This window comes from Oryctolagus cuniculus, chromosome 11, assembly GCF_051225735.1.
Source record: "Oryctolagus cuniculus isolate XC-2025 breed Fujian yellow rabbit chromosome 11, ASM5122573v1, whole genome shotgun sequence".
NCBI lineage: Eukaryota > Metazoa > Chordata > Mammalia > Lagomorpha > Leporidae > Oryctolagus > Oryctolagus cuniculus.
In genome coordinates, this window is record NC_142877.1 from 471007 (window position 1) to 493972 (window position 22966).

Consider the following 22966-nt stretch of genomic DNA (forward strand, 5'->3'; position numbering starts at 1 on the left):
GCGCCTCGGCCCGCAGAGTAGGGGCTCAGGGCTGGGGGGTCGGCCTGAGGCCCCCGCCAGCAGGTGCCCTGGTCTGGAAGCCCCCAAGCGGTGGCCCAGGTTCTTGGGAGGCCAGGCTCGCCAGGACCTTGGTCAGCGGCAGGTGCTTGCGTGAGGACGGCGGTGTGGCTCCCTCCCCGTCCGCGGGTCAGCCGCTGGGGTCCGCGACACCGGGCCCAGAGCCGGGGGCGGCTGGGCCGTGTCCCCTCCCCTCTAGGAAAGACTCCGCCCCTCCCCTCCCGTCTGCACACTGCGGGCCAGCTCTCCCTCTGCTCCAGGGATCCGCACGACCCTCACCCCGATGGCGTTTGCACCCCCTTTCTTGCCACAGTCACGGTCCAGGGGTGCCCCCGCCCCAGGGGTGGTGCATCCTGAGTGACAGGCAGTTCTGGGGTGGGTGGGGTCACAGTCCTGGACATCCTTGGGGGCTTCTGTGTCCTTGCCCGCCCCCATGTGGTGGTGGGCCCCTGGAAACTGGGGTGGAGGAGGAGCAGTGTGGTCTGGGGGCTCCGTTCCCCCCGGGGTGGGGGGTAGTGGTGGTGGCCCACGGCGCCCTGGGAGGGCAGCTGAGTCGGCAGATGAGCACAGACTGGTCAGCCCTGGGCAGCAGACACCGCGGTGTTCAGTGCAGAGCGTTCGGGACGGGTTCTCATTCTCCTTTATCTGAAGTCCACCTGGGCACCAGGCGTCCATGCTGAGCCCTGGTCCCCCGCCCCTCCCTGGGCCCCCAACCGACAGAAGGCACCTGTGGGACCTCGCAGCCCAGCTGCCCCCTGGGGTCACCTGGTTGGTTAGGGCCGAGCTCAAGAACTCTAGCCAACTTGAGAGAGGAGAGTGACAGTCGCCCCCGCCCTTCCCCTGCCTCGGACCTGGCTGCAAATGCTGGCCTCTCTGGCCCCTGGTTACCCACGCCGCTCGCCCCTCTGGTCCCTGGTCACCCACGCTGCTGGGGTGGGGGGTGCGGTGGACAGCCGCAGGGACCCCTGGGTTGCCAGGACCCAGGCTCGCCAGCAGGGGTCACCACTGTAGTGGGCGACTCTGGGGAGGGTCTCAGTGAGTGGAGGGGGCCTTGCTGTGTCCCTGTGCCTGGGTCGGGGGGGGGGGTCTTGGGAGGCGGAGCGGCCAGCGGCCACTGTCTGGGGGCAGCACATGTGGCGACCCCTCAGGGTCTACCAGGCAGGGGTGCCCTGGGTCCACCCACGGCCAGCTCTGGGGAGACTTTGGCAAGGGCTTGTCCTGGGCTCTGGGGAGTTCCTGGGGTGCCCGTGCTGGGAGGGGAGGGGCTGGGGGTGCTTGGGGGGTCTCCTGCCCTTGGTTGGAGCCGTGAGGGGACCGTGGGGGAAGGGGTGACAGATCCAGGGAGCAGCATTGGCAAGGTCGGCCATCTGCGTCTCTGGGGACCTGGGTGCGGTGCCGACTGCGCTGCCTTCGAGGCCTCTCAGGGCGCCGGTGGCCCGAGTGGCTGGACCGCGCTTTGGGATCGCAGCTCAGGGGGCGGTGGGTGGACAAGGTGTGGGTTTGAGTCCTGCACGGGGTCGAGGGCACCTGCCCCAGGCCTCGTCATCAGGGCTGAAGGAGGGAGCCTGTGCTGGCAGTGACCGGGCAGTGAGTGGGCAGTGATGGGTCAGTGAGTGGGCAGTGACCAGGTAGTGAGTGGGCAGTGACTAGGAAGTGAGTGGGCAGTGACCGGGCAGTGATGGGTCAGTGAGTGGGTAGTGACCAGGAAGTGAGTGGGCAGTGACCAGGAAGTGAGTGGGCAGTGACCGGGCATTGAGTGGGCAGTGACCAGGAAGTGATGGGTCAGTGAGTGGGCAGTGACCAGGAAGTGGTGGGTCAGTGAGTGGGCAGTGACAGGTCAGGGACTGGGCAGTGAGTGGGCAGCAACCAGGACCCTTCCAAGGCTTTGATGCTGTCCACCAGGAGCTGAAATGGATGCTGGGACTTGGGGCAGGAGGGAGTTGCGGGGCAGTGGGGGATGGGCCTTGCCCTTGCAGGCAGCTGGGGGAGAGGACCTGGGGAAGGGGCTGCAGTCCAGCAGACCCAGGACTTCCACTGGACATCACCGTAGGGAGCCCTGTGGGTCACTTGGACGTGTCAGTGGCTGGGCTTGGGGCACTCGGCACCAACGGCGCCCTGGGGCTGGGCGGAGGAACTGGGGGCCTCAGGACATGGGTGCTGCCCACGCCTGCTGGGGCACCCCGGCCAGAAAAGGGGGCCTGCCTGGCCGCTGCTGGGGTCCTGCGGTCAGGCGTGGGGGTCGGGGCCGGGGACACTGCGCCCTGCACAGGGCTGGTGAATGATTAAATCAGGATCCGCCAGGACTCCTGACGGCAGCTTCGCTCTGTACTTTGGACGCCTCTGAAACACTGATGAGGCCCTGAGAGGCCCTGCTGTGCTGGCCGAATCTGCACCGTCTGCCGCCCTCATGCCCCTGGGGCTCCCGGTGCCCTCCCATGACCCAGGCTCCCAGGGCGGCCAGGAGGGTGGGTGTCCTGGCAGTGACCAGCCTGGCTGTGCACAGCGGCTTCTGGGCCTGGGCTCTGTGCAGGTCAGGCCCCCTGGGGTGCGACTGCCCTCTGGGTCTGGGGAATCAGCGCGCTGTGGGGACAGTGTTAGTGCAGGCCCTGGGCCTCGAGCTGTGCACAGCTGCTGGGGTGTGGGTGGGCAGTGCCGGTGCACCCACGTGCGTGTGCGCGCGCAGACATTGCATGCATGGATGCATGTGTGTGCACATTTGTGCACATGTGTATACATGCATGTCTATCCGTGTAGTGTCTGCATGTGCATTTGTACATGGGTATGTACACAAATGACTGCCTGTGCTTCTGGCTGGAGCCAGGACTGAGTCTCTGGGATGTGGGCATTGCTGGGGCAGCTGTCTCTGTCCTGGAGTCGTGCAAGAGCAGATGGTGGGGGGGGGAGGGGCGCATGTGCAGGGGGAGGGGCATGCTGAGCTCTGGGGGGAGGGGCACGTGATGCAGGGGGAGGGGCATGCTGAGCTCTAGGGGGGAGGGGCGCATGTGCAGGGGGAGGGGCATGCTGAGCTCTAGGGGGGAGGGGCGCGTGGTGCAGGGGGAGGGGCATGCTGAGCTCTAGGGGGGAGGAGCATGTGGTGCAGGAGGGAGGGAGGAGCATGTGGTGCAGGGGGGAGGGGCACACTGAGCTCTAGGGGTGGAGCCCATGGTGCAGGGGGCGGGACCCGTGGTTCAGAAGGCTGGACTCAAGATGGGGCTGCCAGTCCCAGCCTGCAGCTGGCTTCGCTCCTGCCCCCTGCTGCCCAGAGTGCTAATCCCAAGGGGAGCTCTGCCCCTAGGGCTCCTCCCACAAAGCCCTACCTCCAACCCCTGCACTTGGGTTTGGGTTTCAGCATGTGGGGGAGGGACACATCATTCCGTGCCCAGCAGGCTCTGGGGCAGCTGGGTGTCCAGGTGCCAGGCTCAGAGGTGCCCGCGGGTGTCAGGAGGTGGGCATGGGGGACACTGTGGGAGGGGAGGGGTCCTGGGCCCTGCTGCCTTCCTGAACCACTGGCAACGAGCATTTGGTGACCTTGTTCTGGTGACAGGGTGGTAGGGGTGAGAACCCTGACAGCCCCTGGGGTCAGCCCTAGGCTGGACAGCTCTGTCCAGAGCCTGCTGGACATCTGGCCTGGCAAGTCACTGAAGAAGGCCCAGGCTGGCAGCGGGCGGGCAGCCAGGGTGCTGATGCTGACGGGCCTGGCAGGGCAGGCGGCAGACGGCTCTGCCAGTTCGCACTGCCCACATCCCTCGCGTCCACCCTGGCAGGCCCAGGCCAGTCCTGGAGGGCCATCTGGCTGGAGGCTCTGAGCCACATCCAAGTGTAGGTCCAAGCGGCCCTTCAGTCACTTGGTGAGCAGGGCGGTGAGAGCGGCCCCAGTGCTCGCCGTGCAGGGACATGGAGGTGGCCAGGGTGAGGTCCGGCTGCTCCGAGAACTACTGGCAGGGCCACATCCCCGGCATGTAGGCTGAATTGAGGACAGGCTTGGCCAGGGCAGCATGGCTGGGGTAGGTCCACGGCAGGGCCTGGTCATCTAGGGCTCTTTGCTACAGAATGGGGATGACTGTCGCAGCTCCTGCCCTTGTCCAGAGGTGTCTGCAGGGGTGTGTGGGTGTCACCTGTGAAATCGTGGGCCAGGGATGCCGACACGGGGGGCCCCGCTGGCACGGCACTGGGCAGGGAGGGCGCTGGCAGCTGCTGCCCCTGAGCTTCCTGGACCTCACCAGCCCGCTGCACCCCCAGCCTGCAGCCCAGCTGCGCGGCGAGAATGCCATCCTGGCCTGCAGGGCAATTGGCTGGTTTTCCCGGGGTTGGGAAGCTTGCTGAGAGCTCTGGACCTTTTAAAAAACGACAAATTAAATTTTTATTGACTGCAGTCAACAGACTTTAGAGTAAGATGTTTAAGGAAATCAATGCTGTGTCTCTGAAGTCTCCCCCTCCCTTCCTCCGTCCCCTGGGGGCGGGGCCCTCCGTCTCCAGATGCCAGGACTGAGGCAGCGGCACTGTCGAGTGACTGGGAACCTGTCTCTTCTCATCTCCCCCAACCGAGTCTGCTCTCCTGGCTGGGCTCCGGCGGGGCCATCAGTATTCCGGAAGGTGCTCCCTGCTCCTCTGCTGGGAGGAGCCGGCCCGGTGGTCCAGGACGCGCTGCCTCCCGGTGTCCACCTGTGCCAGTGGCTGCTGCTCCTGGACACAAGTGCCGTGTGTGTGACCCGGGCACTGGCAGGGGCTCCACAAGCTGGGGTCAGGCTGCTCCCCACTGTGCCTCATCACCGCCCCCTGCCTTCCACATCTGCAGGGGGGGCCCATGGAGGCCATTGCCTTGTCCCGTCCCCTCCCACGAGCTTTGTGTCTGTGAGACCAGAGCCTGACCCAGCAGTGTGGCTGTTTCTGGGAGAGGCGGGGTGCTAAGCCCACCTCTGGACCTGCACCGTTATGGGGAGGGTCTGCCCTGTGTGGGTTCCCCACAGGCAAAAATCCAGATGTGCCTGACTTGACCCCCCACCCCCCAGCAGCCACAGCCTCCGCCGGCCAGGGGCCCCATCATTGCTGGGCTCCAGGAGCCTGGGGAAGCAGACACAGGTTCTGGGGAGCCGGGCGCAGAGCAGGTCAGCGTCCCCTGCTCAGCGCCCCCTGCGGGGGGGACGTGTGGGAACTCGGAGCCGGCCCTTGTATGGCAGCAGCCCACACGGCTTGGGGCCCGTGCCCTGGGCTGCCTACGCCAGGAGGTTCCTGCTGAGAGCCAGGGCCGGAGGTGCTGAAGGGACAGCGCCCAGCCCGGCCCTGCCGCCCGCGTCTCCCCGCTCACTCTCGCTCTGGAATCCTGTCGCCGCAGTCTTGGCAAAGATGGCTCGAGCCTGCAGTCTCTTCCCGTCTGTGTGGATGCGTGGAGTTCCTGCTGCCTGCGTGGAGCGCACCCTGACTGGTGCTTTCACGGCCGCCTTCCCCTGGGACGCAGGGCTGGGTGGGGACACGCGGTCCTGACGGCTTCACCGGTGTGTGCGACGCCAGTCTCAAACATGAATGATTAATGAGCAGCTTGCCGAAAGGACCCGGAGCAGGGGAGCAGGGGCTTTCAGAGCCGTGCAGACCCGTTTCCAGAGCCGAGGGGACACGGCTGCCGTGCCGTGCATGGAGCAAAGCCTGGCCGCATCCCAGGCTGTGCCGGCTCTGGTGCTCCTGCTGCAGCGGAGGGCTCCCAGGACCTCAGGGCTGTGTCCCCTGCTCTGGAGACAGGAAGTGAGCGGGTGTCTTCCCCCATGTACGTCCTTGAACCCTGCGTCAGCTCAGAGCTCCTGCACCTGCCCAGCTCCTCCTTCGTCCGCGAGCCGACCCCACCCTCAGCAGGGTGAAGCGGCGCAGCATTGGAGGAGGGGCTGCGTGTTGGGGTCTTCTGTGGAGCGAGCACGAGGCTGAGCGAGGGTCACCCCGGTTAGATGAACAGAGCCCGGGGCCTGGTGCAGGGGGTGAGGGCACATTGAGGTCCACCCCTCCCCTGCAATGGACTGGGTTGGCGCCTCGTCCCTTATCTGGGGCTGGCATAGGAGGCTGGGAGCCGGGCAGGCCCCTGGCGCTGGCAGAGCAGATGGGGAGGACCAGGGTGTGCCCCCGGGTGGTCCCGTGTGCCACGCGTGTGCGCATGTGAACACCGGCGTCTGGGTAGCTGACCAGCTAGCCCGGTGCCAGCATGGGCCTCCTAGCCTCTGGCTCCCAGGTCTGGCCTGGCGCCAGGGTGGATGCCGTTCACCAGCGAGTGGCCTTGCAGGGTGGGGCAGCTGTTGGACAGAGGTCTTGGTGGGGCCTGTGCTGCCGGGGAGGCTGGGAAGGGGCGGAGTGCGGGCGGCCAGGTGTGTTAGGAAGGATGGGGGGGGGAGGGCGTGCAGAGGGCAGGCACCGTGCAGGTCTGGGAGACCTGCCACAGGGCAGGGGGCCATCTCCCAGGACCCTGCCTCTGTCCACTCTCCCTCAGGACACCCGCTCCCACCTGCCGCCTCTGCCCTTAGCGGTGGCACTGCCTTCCGGACCGACTGCCCCTCCTCCTCCCCGGAAACATCCGGGGCCGGTTCTGGCCTCACCTCTGACTGCCCTCCCCCTTCCCCTGGAACCCCTTCTCCAGGTCAGGGCTCCCCTACACCACGGCGCTAAGACCCGGGCCCCCCAAACCAAGGGCATGAGGGCGCGCTCCTGAGCCTTGACGGCACTCGGCAAGGGCCTGTACCCCTCGGGCCTAGGTGGGGCACTGTCCGCGGGGAAGGACGGACAGCGATCTTGGCCGGTCCTCTCGCCCGCCCCGCCCACCTCAGAGGTGACCACGTTGGAATTCCGCGCCTGTGCATCCACTGCTTGGAGGCGCGGAGGAGCCGGTCTCAGGGCCCGGGGCCGGCCGGGCGGCCCTCCTTCCCCGGCCGCGGCGCCGCAGGGGTTAACGGGGGCGGGGCGAGACGCCGGGCGGAGCCGCGGGCCGGGCGCCGAGGCGCGCGCCGAGCGAGGTGGCCGCAGCGTCCCCGCGCGCGGCCCGGGCCGGCAGGAGCGCGGAGCCGCCGCCGCTGCCTCCGCCGCCGCCGCCGCCGCCTCGGCCATGCGGCTCCGGGGCCGGGGGCCTGGGCTGGGGCGCGCGCCGCCCCCAGCGCGCCGCCCGCGCTGACCCGCTCGCCGGGCGCCGCCGGCACCATGGTGCAAAAGTCGCGCAACGGCGGCGTCTACCCCGGCCCGGGCGGAGACAAGAAGCTCAAGGTGGGCTTCGTGGGGCTGGACCCCGGCGCGCCCGACTCCAGCCGCGACGGCGCGCTGCTCATCGCCGGCTCCGAGGCGCCCAAGCGAGGCAGCATCCTCAGCAAGCCGCGCGCGGGCGGCGCGGGCGCTGGGAAGCCCCCGAAGCGCAACGCCCTGTACCGCAAGCTGCAGAATTTCCTGTACAACGTGCTGGAGCGGCCGCGCGGCTGGGCGTTCATCTACCACGCCTACGTGTGAGTGCGGGGCCCCGGGCGGGCGGTGGCGGAGCCCGCAGCCGGCGCGGTCGGGGCGCGCGCGCCCCCGCCCCCTCCTCGCGAGACTCCCCTCCCCGCGGCCGCCGCGCCGAACAAAGGGTGGCCGGGGAGGGGGCGGGGAGGCCGGCGCGGCCGCGGCCGGGCTCTCGGGCCCCCGAGGCTGGGCCTCCCCGGCCGAGTGACCTTCCCCCGCCGTCCTCTGGGCCTCCGGCTCGGGTCTTCGCGGAGGGTAGGGGAGCAGGGGGTCCCCGGCACAACCCCGCCCCCGGCCCCGACACGGGCCCGCCCCCTGGGTGCCTGCGCCCTCCTTGTTCGCCCCCTCCGCGGCCGGACACCTCCTGGCGCAGCCCGCCCGGGACCCGCCAGGCCGCCGCAGTCCCAGGCCCGGTGCTGGGCTGCTGCCGCCTCCTGGGGTCCCCGCGCGAGCGCGAGCGCCGCCGCCTCCAAGGCCGGGGCGCCTGCTCCCCATCCCGGCTGCACGGGGACGCGGGCGCAGACCCGGCCATTTTGTGTGGCAGAGGCATTTTAGGCTGGGAGCGGGGAGCAGCGCTGGGGAAGCGGCTCGGGCGGGGGCCTGGGGGAGGGGCGAGCGCCCACGCGTGTGCCCCGGCAGTGTGACCAGGGAGGATTGGGGGTCGGGTGAAGAGCCCCAGAGGGCAGTGCCAGGCCACCTGGGGTCCCTTCCTGAGCAGCGAGGGAGGGGCTTCTCCTGAGACTCCCCCAGGCAGAGGCCCAAGGCCCCCTCCCCCAGGCAGGGTGGGAGAGCCGGGGTCCTGGGAGGGGTCTGTTGTCCCTGAGGCCATCTGTGGCCACCACCACGTCCCTGCCTGGCCCACAGGCGACCCCGATGGACCCTACTGTGGCCAGCGGCCGTGGCCTGAGGTGACTTCCGGGGTCTGAAGGGGACAGGGCCCACCCCCATGGCCTGGCTGTCCGGGGTCGTCCTGGGCCAGTGCCACCCAGGGTTTGCCTGCTCTGGGCCCAGTGTCCATGGCTGGGGGGGTTCGCCTGTTGGTCAGGAGCACTCCCTGGCCAAGCGGAGTTCCTGCCTCCTGTCCAGCGTCCCAGGCTGGGTTTCACGTCTCCAGGCTGTGGAGCAGCTCCCGCCCCTGCAGTGTGTGGGAACTGGGGGGGCGAGACCCCACTTCCCAGGAAGCCCCACCCTTTGCTGCAGGCTCCCCTGGGCTCCCAGCACCCGGCAGGTGGCTTGCACTGGGGGTGGGGTGCTCACAACGGGGTCTCTGGCTTGGACCCTGAGTCTGGGCCTGGGTCTCCCCGTCTGTGGGTGGGTACAGTCTGGTCTGGGGACCCAGGCACCTGTAGGCATTGTCATTCCTCCCCAGCTGCCCCCGGTGCCCAGTGCGAGGCTGCCCTAGGCGTCCTGGTCCGAGCTTGTGCAGCGGCTCATTAATTAAGCAAGATGGAGACCTTCCTGTGGGCCTGGGGCTGGGGGCCAGGCTCCCCGTGGAAGGGAGGCCTTGCCTTGTCCCGTCAGCCCTTTGCCACCAAAGCTTAGGTTCTGAGAAGTCCCTGGGCCAGACCGTGAGGTGTCAGCTGGGCCCACGGCTGCAGGGGCTCTGTCTGTAGGTGCCCCTCCCTGCAGGCCACAGCCTCACCCCCTCTGCCTGGGGGGCTTGGCCAGACCTGGAGTCAGAGGTAGGGGTAGGGGTAGCAGCTGCCTGGGCAGAAACTGCTTGGAGGAGCCCCTCCCAAAGAGGGCGTGCACCCCAGGGGGCCCCCAGACTGCCTGCGGCTGTGTCCTGGGGGCTCCTCCCACGAGCGCTGGGTGGGGAGGGCCTGTTAGAGTCTGAATCTGGTGCATACAACTGCGCACAGCTGGGGCCGACCGTGTACAGGACCAGAGCCGACGACCAGAGCCGGCCACGTGCCCAGGGCCACAGCCTGGCAGCTGCTCTCGCAAGACCTCTGCGTCTCAAGTCAGGGCCGAGAGGGGGCGCCACGCTGAGCACACAGCTCCTGCTGCAGCTGTAGCGCTGGCTCTACTGATGGGGATGCCGGCCGAGCAGGGCTGTCCTGTGCCTGGGGAGGAGGTAGGGGTGCAGGTCGCCTGCCTGCGCACTGTCCGGGCGTGTCCAGTGGCGGGACTGAGCCTGCGCTTGGAAGAGTCCAGGTGGAACTCTGGTGTCGGAAGGCACCAGGGCCCCTCCCTCCCCAACTGGGGCTGTGCGGCCAGGTGCCGTCCCCCTCTAGCAGCAAGGGTGGGAGTCCGGGGGCTTGTCCGTGTGGCCCTGTGCCACCCTGGGCCCCCCCACCCTCCCCTCCCCTCCCCTCCCCTCCCAGGCTGATCTGGGGCCGGGATGGCTGCCTGGGGGGGCAGGGCCTTGGCGCCTCGTGTCGGCCGCTCCCGTCCTTGGCCTGGCTGCGTCTCGAAGGACCAGCATCTGGCATTTGGACCTCGTGTCCGAGCCTTCCTTCCAGTGCTGCCCCAGTCCTCGGGGCAGGCAGTGTCCACCCAGCGAGGGCATGGGAGAGCCGTGTGGAAACTTCCCAGCAGGTGAGGGCGCCACGGAGAGAGGGCTTTCCAGGGAGACAGGGTTCTCGGGGCTGGCCGCCTCACCGTGGAGTTGTTGACAGTGACACGGTGGCTGTGGCGCTGTGTCCAGTGACACTGCAGGGTCGGCCTCCGAGCGCTCGGCGTCTGCGGGCCCCAGAGGAGGACCAGGCCGAGGGGCAGGTCATCCGCCCAGGCTGTTAGGAATCAGTACAAGTCAGACACTCAGGTCAGTGTCCCCGGGGGTCAGAGGCGCCCCACCGCAGCCGCTCTGGCCTCGAGGCCTGACGTGGACCCTGCTGGCCACAGCCGGGCCGGGTGCCAGGCTGCAGTGTGTGGTGCGGGCATCTGTGGACGGCACAGTCCCCATTTGCTCTGTTGATAAAGGGACCCCCAGACCTGACTGAGGACATGCACGCAGACCAGGGGCCACCTGCTCAGCCCGCAGGGTGCTGTGTCCAGAGCTGAGTCCAGGCCACAGGGAACTCTGGGAAACTTTATGGAAGGTGCCGCCAGCAGGGCCTGGGGAGAGGCCCTCTGAGTGTCCGCTGAGGTTGGAGCGGGCAGGGCCAGGCTGGGGCTTTGAAGGGTCCAGGGAGAGCCACGTGCTCCATTCAAGGAGGGTGGGGGCGGGCCCTATGCTGGCCACGCTGCCCCGTGAGAAGGGGATGAAGCCTGGGCCGCCCTGGCGAGGGGCTGTGGCATCAGGCCTGCTGCCGCGCACGGCGCCCACAGAACACCTTGCAGGTGACACTCTAGGCAGCTCTGTGTGTCCTCCGCTCCCCCGGCAGGTGTGTCACCTGAATTGAGGCCCCTGCTGGGGCTGGTGTCCAGGCAGTTTGGACCCCACAGCTCTGGCTGGCGTCCTCCTGCGCCCAGCAGCTCCGGGGTCCTGACCCTCTTCTGTGTCTCACCTCCTGGTCGTGGTGTCAGGTTCCTGGACTTGCTGGCCCCCGTGCGTGGTGCACACCGTGCTCCTGCGTCATGGGTGGTGTCCTGGCCGCTGTGAGGCTAGCACAGTGAGGGAGTGGGGACGGCCGCGAGCTCGGGCCGGTCCTGCCCGGGACAGTGTCCCTCAGCCCCCTGCCCCGGCCAGCCCTGTCTGTGTGAGGAGCAGCCGCGGTTCTGATGGAACAGGAAGGGCCTCTGCTGCCCTGGCCACGGCCCGGCACTGCCCCCCCGGCCAGGCAGGGCCTCTGCTGCCCCGGCCACAGCCTGGCACTGCCCCCGGCCACGGCCCGGCGCTGCCCCCCCGGCCAGGCAGGGCCTCTGCCGCCCCGGCCACGGCCCGGCGCTGCCCCCTCCGGCCAGGCAGGGCCTCTGCCGCCCTGGCGCTGCTCCTGGCTGCAGTGTGCTGACTGCTCCCAGAGCGTCCTCCTTGTGGCTGTGCTGCAGGCCGTGCCCAGGAGGGGCGCCGTCCGGGACGAGACCAGGGGCCCTGTCCAGCCTGCCCCCAAAGGCCAGCACTGCTTGGTGGGCTCTGAGGTGGAAAGAAGAGGCACGTGCAGACCTGCGATGGGCCCAGAGACTGTTCTAGAAGACTCACCTTTGCCCCACTCCCGGCACACCCTCAGTGCCAGGCCCTTCCCCCTCTCTGTGCAGGTGCCCAGGGGCTCCAGCCTGTGCCCTCCTGGTGTCCACCGCTGGCCCAGGCTGTGCTTTGTGTGGGGCCATGAACACTGGGGGGTGCTGGCCTCGGAAAGGGGTCCCCGTGGGAAGGGGTGAGGCGACCCCTGCTGTGGGCCTTGGGGAAGTGACCGGTCCTCACAGGTGTCAGTGCTTTTGTTGTTCAGTGTCCAGACCCCAAGCGAGGGGAGGGGCTGAGGAGTGCGGCCCGGGTCTGCGGCCCGGGTCTGCGCCCCAGGCTGCGGGGACTCCGGCGGCCGGCCCTCCTGGCCGCCTCCCCAGCGGGGCCTGGGTTGGCCATGGGGGTGGACGCTGGAGGGCAGAGCCAGGACTGCCCCAGCAGCATCTGGCAGAGAAGGTGGGGGGAGGGCGGGCCCACTGCAGAGGCGCCCAGCGCTGGCCCTCGCAGCCTCTGCTGGGTGCTGGCAGGAGCACAATTAGGTCTGCATTTATTTATTCTGTTTGGATCCCTGGGAACAATTTTGCAAATCACGGAAGAGCGGTTGTCAGTTTCGCCCAGTGTCCCTCCACCTCTGGCCCTGCCCAGGGAGTGTCCCCTCTCGTCGCCTCCTGGTCTGCGGGCGGGGCGCACCGGCCTCGGTCCCATCTTGCTCTGCCCGCTCCACAGCTCTTAGCCTGGGGGTCAGCAGCCGGTGGCCGGGGTCTGCTCCTCTGCAGGCGCCGGAGCAGCTCTTCAAGCCCCAGTGGGCGAAGGCCAGGGTGCAGAGGGCTAGGGCTGCACGTTTCCACCTGAGAGTGGGTGCAGAGGGCCGGTGCAGGGGCTCAGGGGGCACAGAGGCTGAACCCCGGGGAGGGCCAGCGCAGTGGCGTGGGGACAGGCCGGTCAGTGGGGCGGCAGCAAGGGGGTGCGGTGCCCTTATCCCTCCTCCTGGAATAGATCAAGTCCACATGCAATCCACAGCACGAGCGCACCACACAGCGCACCTGCACACACCTGTTCATACATGTACATGCGTACAGCACATGTTCACACACGCACCTGCTCATGGCATACCCACTGCTACATGTGCACTTGCACACAGCACACACGCAGTCACATGTGCACCTGCACACAGCACACACGTTCACACGTGTACATGCACACACACACATACAGACACACCCCATGTTCAGCCGTGCACACACAATGGAAAACTCTGGAATGTATAGCATTTAGGGAGAATACACCACGTCCCCTGCCTGGCTTCCTCCAGTCTGGTGTGGCCCCGGCCAGCCACGGGTGCTGTCCATTCCTGTGTGGCTCTGGGCCTTGGTGACTGGGGCCCGAGGTGGCCCTGGGGTTTTGCCGTCACCAGCACTGCAGCGAGTGTGCAGGTCCAGGGCACACATTCCCAGGAGCTGTGAGTCCCAGGCCGAGGGGCAGAGAAGTGGGGCTCAGGGTCCCTGGCTGTGTCTGCGGCAGAGTTGGGGTGCTGACAGGCGGGGCAGGAGGGGGCTGGGGCTCTTGCTGCTCGGGTGTCTGCCGGACCTGCAGGGAGGCCTGGCCTAGGGGCTGGACTCTTGACCCACGGGGAGGGGGTCCCCAGGACATGGGGCTGGGATATGGAGAGGCAAAGGCGGGGTGCTGGCCGTGGTCCTGAACACAAGCTCCCTGTCTCCTCCCGTGGGCCCGGGGCCCCTCCTGTGGTTCTGAGGTTGGCACCAGCCCAGGCCCCCAGAGAATGGGAGGTATGGGTGTCCCTGGCCGCCAGGGGGAAGACGCTGGTGTTTGGGAGGACCTGTCGGGTCCTGTTTGGGCAGAGACCTGGGACCTCCCTCCTCCCCATCCGTCGCGATCTGGTCTCCGAGGCTGGCCATGGCAGGGAGGGTGCGGGGTCTGGCAGGGGCAGGGTGTGAGCCGGGGGCCGAGGCGGCTCCACACACGGCTCTGCCGTGCTGCCTGGGGATGCTCCGCTGTGGCTCCTGATTTTTCTGGCTGCAGAGACAGGACATGGCCGTGGGTAGGGATTAGAACGTGCTGGAAACACAGGAAAGAGCCTTGTTCTTCCCGCGAGTTTAGGCGCCGGCTCTGGCTGTGTTCCTCTCCCCTCCCCCAGCTGCCGTGCCCATGTGCACACGGGGGAGCCTGGCCAGTCCCTGTGCTGACCCGGGCCCTGTCCTGCCTGCGAGTGACGGGGTGGCCAGGAGGCCCTGTCCCCGCTCTGCCTCTCCTGTGCGGCCGGCCGGCTGGCGGGGGGGGGCTGCGAGCTGAGGGCCCAGTGAGACGCTGACCTAAGTGGCGGCAAGCCAGGCCTGGCTGTGCTCGTGAACCTGGAGCCTCCCAGGCTGGGTCAGGAGAGCCCTGGACACTGGGCGGGCCGGGGCGCAGCAGGGAGCATGGGCGCCGCAGGCGGGCGGCCGTCCACGCTGCCCCCTCATCCGTGTGCACCGGGCTTTGTGCTTCCTGGGGCTGCCAGGAGCTGGGTATGCTGGGATGTGAGCCACGGGGGCAGGAGGCGGGGGGGGGGGGCCAGGTGGCAGGGGGCCCTGGGGCGGTGGAGGTGGGTCCTGGATGGGAGGGGCTCCCCAGCTCAGGGTCAGAAATGCCCCCCTTTGGTGCTCAAGCTCATCCTGACAAACTGGGGGGGACCCCCAGAGGCCCCGCCTCCGACTGCAGAGGGTGGCCTTGGGCGGTTCCTACCTGCACTCCCTCCCATTAGACAACCCAGGGCACAACCCAGCCCTGGACAGCGAGGAATCGTCCACCTCACCTCCCCCACGGCCGTTACGTTCACATGTGCCATGGTGCCGAATCTCTGTAACACCCTTCCCCGTGGGCCCCGCCCCCGCCCCCAGGCCCCCGGCTGTCATTTTACCCTGGTGGAGTGACACGGCGCTCGGCTGCCTGCAGTGTGCACGTGCCCACCTGCTGGGGTGGGAGGGCCGTGGCCCCGGGACGCGCTGGCTGGGGCAAGGAGGGCGGCTCAGTGAGGCTGAGAGGCAGGCGGGACGGGGAGGTGGCTGGGGTCAGGAGCCGCCCGACCGGGGCTGGATCACACTGGCTGTGGTCTCCGCCGTGGTTCTCTGCTTCTGGAACTGAGATAAGGGTGTGGACGCCCTTCCTGTGCCTCGGGGTGCCACGGCGGCTGGGGAGGGGTCCTCAGAGGCAGAGGCGAGTGCTGGGGGACTCTGCGGGGTGGGGGTCCAAGGGGTGAGAGATCGGGAGTGACGTGCAGCCCCATCGTGGCCAGGGGGCGCTGAGAGCACCTTTCCTCCTGGGCGGGAGGGGCTGCGTGGGGGCCAGGTGGCAGGCGGGAGGGGTGGGCTCTGGCCGGCCCAGACCCGTCCTGGAGGTCCCGGGTGCTGAGCCAGCAGTGGGGACACAGCCTTGGGCTCTGGTGGGTGCCAGCGACACGAAGTTGGGCCTGAGGTGGTCCTGGCACGCCAGGCATGTGGCCCCCACAGCCGCCCTGGGCTGGAGACCACTGAGGCTGGACCCAGTTCTGGGGAGGGGGCCCGGGCCCAGGCTGGACACGGCGCGGCTCTGCTCCCTCCCAGACCCAGTGGGCTGTCCCGCGGCTGCTCTGGGGGGGCGGGTCCTGCCCAGGGCGGCCTCAGCGCCACCTTCTTCACTCCTGAGCTGGACGCGGCCAGCACCGCAGTTCATTAGGTGGTGAAATTAGATTCCAGGCTGCGGCATCCGCTGGCCCTAATGGACAGGGACGAGGGGGCGGGAGTCCCCCAGGAGCCTGGTTGTGGCTCTGGGCCAGAGGCGCCTGCCTCGGCCTCATGCTGGCCGCACGCTGCCCGGGGCCCTGGGAACTGCGATTGTGTTGGAGGGTCCCCTGCCGTGGAAGAGGGGTGCTGCCGTCCACTCGGGCTCCTTGGCCCCTGTACCTGAGCAGGAAGGAGACACGGCTGGCCGGGGGGCGTGGCGTCTGGGGTGGGGCTGGGGCCGAGTGCCGCCCACCCTGCCGCCCCGTCACAGTTCTCATCATACCTGTGACGGGAGACGGTCAGCCTGGCCCACAGTCCCTGGTCACAGAAGGTGGGGTCCGGGCTGCAGGCCCGACCTGGTGGAGTGAACTCAGGCGCAAGGGGCCAGCTGCCTGCTCAGGGATGGTGGGGCGGGGACAGCAGGCGTCTGTCCCTGGGGGCTCCCTCGAGGGCAAGGACAGGCACATGGTGTGCACCCCCACGCCCTCCTGCGGCCCCTGGGGGCCCACAGCACCACGCCCCTTCCCCAGGCCCCAGCCCCGCTCTTTAGGGGACCTGGCTCTGCTCGGAGCTCAGGCCCTGCAGAGCGGCCTCCGCCCTCCCTGTGGCCTCTCTTGCCACTGGACGTGGCTGTGTGGGACCCAGCGGCTCCCAGTGCTCGTTCCCCACGCAGCAGCCATGTCCCCGACTGTCCCAGGTCCCCGCTGCCCCATCTTGACCCCAGGACTGTGCCCATCTCCTTGGTGACATCTCCAGGGATTGGTATCGTAACCGGCCTCTGCTGGCCGCCCTACCTGGCCTCTCCCGCCCAGAGCGGGTGGCCATGGCTCTGTGGCCCGGAGCTCCTGTTCCTCACCTGCCCCCTGGGCCAGGTCGGGGCCCGTGGGGGTTGGGCCGAGCCGAAGGCCCCTGGACACGCGGCCCTCTGAGCACCCAGGCTGTCCCGGCCCTGTGGTGGGGGTCCTGGGATGGGGCCCAGGCGGGAGGTCCCAGGGGGCACACGGAACCTCTGGCTTCTCAGGTGGTCTGTTTCTCGCTTGATCTGAGTGGGGGGCGGAGCCCTGGGCACCACCCGGACTCTGGGCACAGACGCCTCGTCCGTTTTTTTTAAGATTTATGTATTTATTTGAAAGGCAGAGTTATAGAGAGGCATATAGAGAGGCAGGGCAGAGAGAGAGAGAGAGAGAGGGAGAGAGAGAGGGGGAGGGAGGGAGGGAGGGAGGGAGAGGTCTTCTATCCACTGGTTCACTTCCCAGATGGCTGCAATGGTTGTAGCTGAGCTGATCTGAAGCCAGGAGCCAGGAGCCAGGAGCCAGGAGCTTCTTCCAGGTCTCCCACATGGGTGCAGGGACCCAAGGGCTTGGGCCATCCTCCACTGCTTTCCCAGGCCACAGCAGAGCTGGATGGGAAGTGGGGCAGCTGGGACTGGAACCGGGGTTCATATGGGATGCCGGCACTGCAGGCGACGGTTTTACTCACTGTGCCACAGCGCCAGCCCTGGACACCTGGTCTTTCCCAAGCACTCTTCCCGATGTGTCCCCGCCAAGTCTCCCAGCCCCCAGCCCCCGAGCGCTCCTGCGCATGGAGCCGTCTCTTCCAAAAGTGGAAAAAGAAGCTTGGCTCTGAGGCCACAGCCAGGCCTTCCGGGATGTTCCGCGGCTCGGGCGGGAATGTCATGGCCTCGTCCACACGTAGCCTGTCTTCAGTTTCCAGAATGTTCTGGGATGCCTGACTGACAGGGCCTGGTCATCGTGGGACCTTGGTTCTTTCCTAGTTTGCAGGTGTGCCTTCCTAGTGGGAGGAGCTGGTCTTCCCAGCCACACCCCTCCCCTCCCCTAAGGGTCCTGCCCTGTGGACACCTCCTCCAGGAAGCCTGCCAGGTCTGCCCGTCCACGCTACTGAGCCAAGCTCTGGTGCCCTTGCTGTGTCCTGACCCAAAACTGCCACCACCCAGTCCTCCCGGGCCCCGACCCGAGGCCGAGAACCCCTGTCCATCCCGCTCCCTGCCCACTGACCGAGTCAGAGAAGACACCAGCAGGCAGCTGGGAGTCAGAGCAGAAGGCGCAGGGGCGGTTGCCTGTGCTCAGGGCCGGGTAATTGAATAAATCGCCTAATGAGCGAAGGAAATTAATTGCAGTTTGAAATGTGACCGTTCCTTTGCGGTGTTCAGTCTGTGCCAGCGGGCGCTGCCAGCGCCTCCGCCCAGGGCCGGGAAGCTCGGGCGACAGCATCAGGGGACCCTCAGCTGCTGGCCTGCGTCAGGGCTGGAGGTGGTCAGCGGGCAGGCGGCGCCTCCCGCTGGGTGCTGGTCGCCGGCCAGACAGGGAGAGACCCCGAGTCAGCCGTTGTGGGCGCAGGCGCGGTGGCCCGGGGCGCTGGGGAGACAAGGGAGGGGTGTGGTACAGGGCCAGGCTGTCCAGCTGCGGATGTGGTGGGCTCGAGTCGGTTCCCGCACAGCCCTGGGCCCTCAGCCTCTGCCCGCAGGGGCCCTGACGCCACCTGCTCCCGGGCTGGGGCCTCGGGCGGGGCCGGCCCTGGCGTCCTTGCTGGCACAGGAGCCCCGGTTCCCGCTAGTGGCGCGGATGGGACCTGCTGGGGGCGAGGGCGGCGCCTGCTCCCCGCCTCCCCACAGCCCTGACCGTGGGCGCTGATCAGGGCGCGTCCGCCCCAACTGCTGAGTCAGCCGGTCCTGCTGCCAGGGCTCCGTGTCCTCACTCACCAGTGCCGGCCAGGTTCGTGGCGCCCAGTGGCTGGGCAGGAATGACAGATGTGGCTGTGTGTTCAGGGAGTGGATGTTGGGTGCAGCGGGGGCAGAGATGGGCGCAGCCGGCTGAGCGCTGGTGGGCTGTGGGGGGCCTGCTGGGGGCGGGAGGGGGTGTGCTGTCCTGCTGAGTTGCATTCCCCCAACGCCCAAGGCTCAGGTGGGGACGCAGAGGCCGCCCACCAGGGTCCCCAGGCCCTCACTGCCACAGCTGTGCCCAGCCCTGGGGGGATCCTGGCCTTTCACCTGGTCCCGATAGCTCCCTGTGCCTGGGGTCTGTCCCCCTTCCCTCGCTGGCTCTTCTGCCCGGGGAGGGGTCGTGGTGGGAACAGGAAGCGACCACAGCATGTCTCAAGCACTGGCTGGTGTAACGTCACCCAAGGAGGAGGCTCCAGGTCCCGCGGCCGCCCAGTGGTTGTTCCCACAAAGGTCCTGGGTGGGCTCCTGTGTCCCCAACACAACCCAGATCCCGGATCGAGAGCCCACTGTGGGGAGTGAGGTGGGTGTGTTCAGTCCACTGTGGCTGCCCAGGGGCTCAAGTCACCTGGGTTAGGGGGGCCCCCTAAAGAGGTTGTGCTCATGGTCAGTGCCCAGACCTGCTGGGGGGGCCTGGGGAACATTCCACCTTATGAGTGGGTGGGGCCAGCAGGCAGGGTGGCAGGCTGGACCATGGTGGGCAGGGCCAGCAGGAGGGAGGTCAGCTGGACCGTGGGTGGGCGGGGCCAGCGGGCAGGAGGACAGGTGGGCTGTGGGCGGGGCTAGAGTGAGGGAGAACAGACTGGGTCAGGGCTGGGTGGGGTGAACGGAGGTTCTGGGAGTCGGGGAGGGTCTGCCTCTGGTGACCCCAGGGCAGGGGCAAGCTCTGTTGTCGGACTCCAGGACAGGAGCCCAGAGCAGGATGGTGGGGCAGGCTGGTGTGGACACTGGCCGACGCTGCGCAGGGAGCACTTGGGAGGACTCACCGACCGCCTGGACCTGTCCCTGTCGCATCCCAGGTCAACTCCTGTGGGTGACACAGGTTTTCCGGCCAGCTCCGGCCGCACGGGGCGCACCGTGGGTGGGGTGAGGCCCTGCTTCCCTCTGTGGCTCCCTGGGGCGGGACAGGCAGCCGAGCCCACTGCAGGCCGGCAGGAGCCAGGGCGCGGGGAGCACTCTGGCCGGGAGCTGGGCTCGCGCGGGCAGGGCGGGGGAAGAGCTCCCAGTGGAGGACGGTGAAGGGTGGGGGAGAGAGACTGGCCGAGAACGAGGCTCCTGCAGGATGCGAACCCGAGCCTGCTGCCCTCCAGGACAAGGCCAGCACGGGGGCGGAGCTCTGTGCCCTGGGCAGGGCGGAGCAGGGCTCCCGTTCTGCCCCAGTCCTGGAGATGTGGCTAAGCAGGGGCCCTCAGGGCTGACAGCAGAGGGGGTGGGCACAGTGTGTCCTTGGGGGCCCTGTGCCCGGTGCCGGCCCTGAGAGCCCCTCCCCGCCCCCAGGTTCCTCCTGGTCTTCTCGTGCCTCGTGCTGTCCGTCTTCTCCACCATCAAGGAGTACGAGAAGAGCTCCGAGGGCGCCCTCTACATCCTGGTGAGCCCCTGCCCCACCCCCACCTCCAGGGCCCGGGGTGGTCCTGGGGCAGGACCCCCTCGCACCACCAGGCCCTGTGCACAAGGAGGCTGTGCTGACCCAGCGGCCCCCACAGTGGCCCCTAGCCCCTTCCCAGCAGCCTCCCCTCCCCCCAAAACCCTCAGTACCAGGCTAGCCCCAGCCACCCCGTGGGCGAGTAACTCAGCCCCGCCTCCCTGGTGATGTCACAGCCCTGGCAGCCCCCCTCCCTTCCCCATGATGTCATCGCTCCCCCTCCCTTCCCTGTGATGTCACAGCACCTGAGAGCCGCATCCACTCTTCGTGGTGATGTCACACCACACAGCAATCCCACCTTCCACTCTGGCCCCGCCTTCCCCTCCCCCATGGGGGTGCTCCCTGTAGAGGTGGGAGCCTGGGGCGGGGCTGTGATGCTCACAGCAGCTCCCTGTGTGGGCGCCATGGCAACGGGAGTGTGATTTTGTGTTGCTGTTGGAAACGGGAAATGGCCCCTCAGGGCCACCAGAAAGCCCCGCCCCCGCCCGCCTGCCCCCTGTCCTGCAAGTGCTGAGAAGGCGGTGCCCTTGCTGCCCACCCGGACCCTCAGCCCAGCCCGGCACAGGCCCCGCCCCGCTCACGGAGGCTGAGTGGGGGGTGCCGAGCAGGGCCTCTGAGGCCTCCGGGCGCTGCGGCCCCGCCCCTGCTCGTGGCGCCAGCGGCTCCCTCCCTGCAGGAAATCGTGACCATCGTGGTGTTCGGCGTGGAGTACTTTGTGCGGATCTGGGCCGCCGGCTGCTGCTGCCGGTACCGCGGCTGGAGGGGGCGGCTCAAGTTTGCCCGAAAGCCGTTCTGTGTGATCGGTGAGTCCCTGCGGGGGCGTCAGCACGCGGGGACGGCGGCTTCTGGAGGAGGGGAGGCGGGGTCCGGCCTGGCCCCGGCCATGGCCCAGCCGCGCCCTCGCCGTCCGCAGACATCATGGTGCTCGTCGCCTCCATCGCGGTGCTGGCCGCCGGCTCCCAGGGCAACGTCTTTGCCACCTCGGCGCTGCGCAGCCTGCGGTTCCTGCAGATCCTGCGCATGATCCGGATGGACCGCAGGGGCGGCACCTGGAAGCTGCTGGGCTCCGTGGTCTACGCCCACAGCAAGGTGAGGGGTCCTGGGGTGGGCCGGGGGTGCCGGCCTCACGCCCGCTCCGTGGCGCTCTGCCCGTGGCTGGCAGCCCAGCCCGAGTGCAGACACCGCCTCGTCCCTGCCCCGGGGTCCTGCCCGGCCTGGCTGTGCTGAGGCCACCCCGGGTGGGCTCTGCTTGCCCAAGCAACCCCTTCCCCGCTCGCGTCCTGAGTCATCTCAGGACAGGCAGCAGGGGGGAGGGACTCCCACCCCAGGGTCCACTCTGCCCTGCCCTGGACGCTGTGGATGTGGGGTCCAGCCGTGCCGGGCATCTCCCTCCTAGCGGGCGGGCAGGGCACTGGCCAGCTGCTGGGTGTGCTCACGCCAGCTGTGCCCCTGCTGGCAGGAGCTGGTCACCGCCTGGTACATCGGCTTTCTCTGCCTGATCCTGGCCTCGTTCCTGGTGTACCTGGCCGAGAAGGGGGAGAATGACCACTTTGACACCTACGCGGACGCGCTCTGGTGGGGCCTGGTGAGTCCACTGCCCTTACTCCCCCACCCTCCTGCCGCCCACCCTGCTCTGCCTGCTCGGTCCACTGGGGGTCCTGCCCACCCCTGGCCACAATGGCTGTGCTGGCTGCGGTACCTCAGTGGGGGAGGCCGTGGGGTTCTCTTCCTCCCTCCACACTAACCGTGCCCCTCACCCACTGCGCCTGCTTCACGCAGGACTGGACAAGAAGAGAGGGGCCAGGGGTGCAGGACCAAGACAGGGGAGGGGCAGCACCTGGAGCAGGGCCTGGGTGGCCCCAGCTCCGTCCTGGGGGCCCCGTGGCGTCGCAGCTGCCCCGTCCTGGCCCCAGTCCAGCTCCTCATGGGCAGGGCCACTCTGGCTCCCCTGTTCTTCACCTTCCAGGCTGCAGCCCTCACTCAGGGCCACCAGCTCCCGGCCCAGCCCCTGCCCTTGCCCCTGTGGACCCCAGCACCTGTGCTTTGCTCAGGGTCTCTGAGAAGGCTTGCTGCCCTGCTGTTCAAAGTGGGCCCACTCTCCCCACCACGGCCCACTCCAACCCCGCCACAGCCCACTGTCCCCGCCATGGCCCACTGTCCCCGCCACGGTCCACTCCAACCCCGCCACGGCCCACTGTCCCCGCCATGGCCCACTCTCCCCCTACAGCCCTCTGTCCCCACCATGGCCCACTGCCCCCCCACCCCGTGGCACACTCTACCCCCTCCCACGGCCCACTCTTCCCCCGCCCCCCATGGCACACTCTGCCCCACCATGGCCCACTCCAACCCTGCCACAGCCCAGTGTCCCTGCCACAGTCCACTCCAACCCCGCCACGGTCCACTCCAACCCCGCCACAGCCCACTGTCCCCGCCACGGTCCACTCCAACCCCGCCACAGCCCACTGTCCCCGCCACGGTCCACTCCAACCCCGCCACAGCCCACTGTCCCCGCCACGGCCCACTCTCCCCCCCCATGGCCCACTCTCCCCCCCGTGGCACACTCTGCCCCCCCCCCATGGCACACTCTGCCCCGCCACTGCCCACTCCAACCCTGCCACAGCCCACTCTCCCTCTACAGCCCTCTGTCCCCACCATGGCCCACTCCCCCCCCCACCCCGTGGCACACTCTGCCCCCCCATGGCACACTCTGCCCCGCCACTACCCACTCTGGCTTTCTTTGGGGTCATCTCTGGGTCACAGAGAGCAGGCCATGCTGGAGTGCCTGACACAGTGACCCTCGTCATCCACGTTCTGCCGGCCCCTTCCCAGTCCCCCAAAGCTGTGGTCCCGGGACTGGGGGTCCCACCCCTCACCCTCCCCAGCTGGGCCTGCCCTGGCTGTGGCCTGACTTCCTCAGTCTGGGGTTTTCCTGGTTTGGGGGATCAGGTGCAGAAGTGGGTGCACTCGTGGCTGGGGTGGGGCTGTCCAGGCTGGTGCAGATTTCCGGGGACACAGCCCAGGTGCCGTGGGGTTCCCTGGCTCCCGTCCACACAGGCCGACCCCTGGCCCATCTGCCTCTCCCGTCCACACAGGCCGACCCCTGGCCCATCTGCCTCTCCCGTCCACACAGGCCAATCCCTGGCCCATCTGCCTCTCCCGTCCACACAGGCCGACCCCTGCCCCATCTGCCTCTCCCGTCCACACAGGCCGACCCCTGCCCCATCTGCCTCTCCCATCGCCCCACGTTTTGG

General features: G+C 68.5%; 1 protein-coding gene across 12 annotated transcripts in view; it reads left to right on the forward strand.

Moving 5' to 3' along the window:
- The first annotated feature begins 7056 nt into the window (after positions 1-7056).
- Positions 7057-22966, forward strand: part of KCNQ2 (potassium voltage-gated channel subfamily Q member 2) — a 39494-nt gene continuing 23584 nt past the window's right edge. For 4 of the 12 annotated variants that reach the window (XM_051829130.3, XM_051829131.3, XM_089306911.1 and 1 more), the window contains exons 1-5: positions 7065-7520; positions 19571-19661; positions 20392-20518; positions 20629-20804; positions 21175-21300. In XM_051829130.3, coding sequence (XP_051685090.1) covers positions 7225-7520; positions 19571-19661; positions 20392-20518; positions 20629-20804; positions 21175-21300 — 816 coding nt within the window. In that variant the 5' untranslated portion in view covers positions 7065-7224. Of the gene's footprint in view, positions 7521-19570; positions 19662-20391; positions 20519-20628; positions 20805-21174; positions 21301-22966 lie in introns of all 12 variants that reach the window. The other 8 variants (XM_051829129.3, XM_051829135.3, XM_051829132.3 and 5 more) reach the window with 5 other exon arrangements.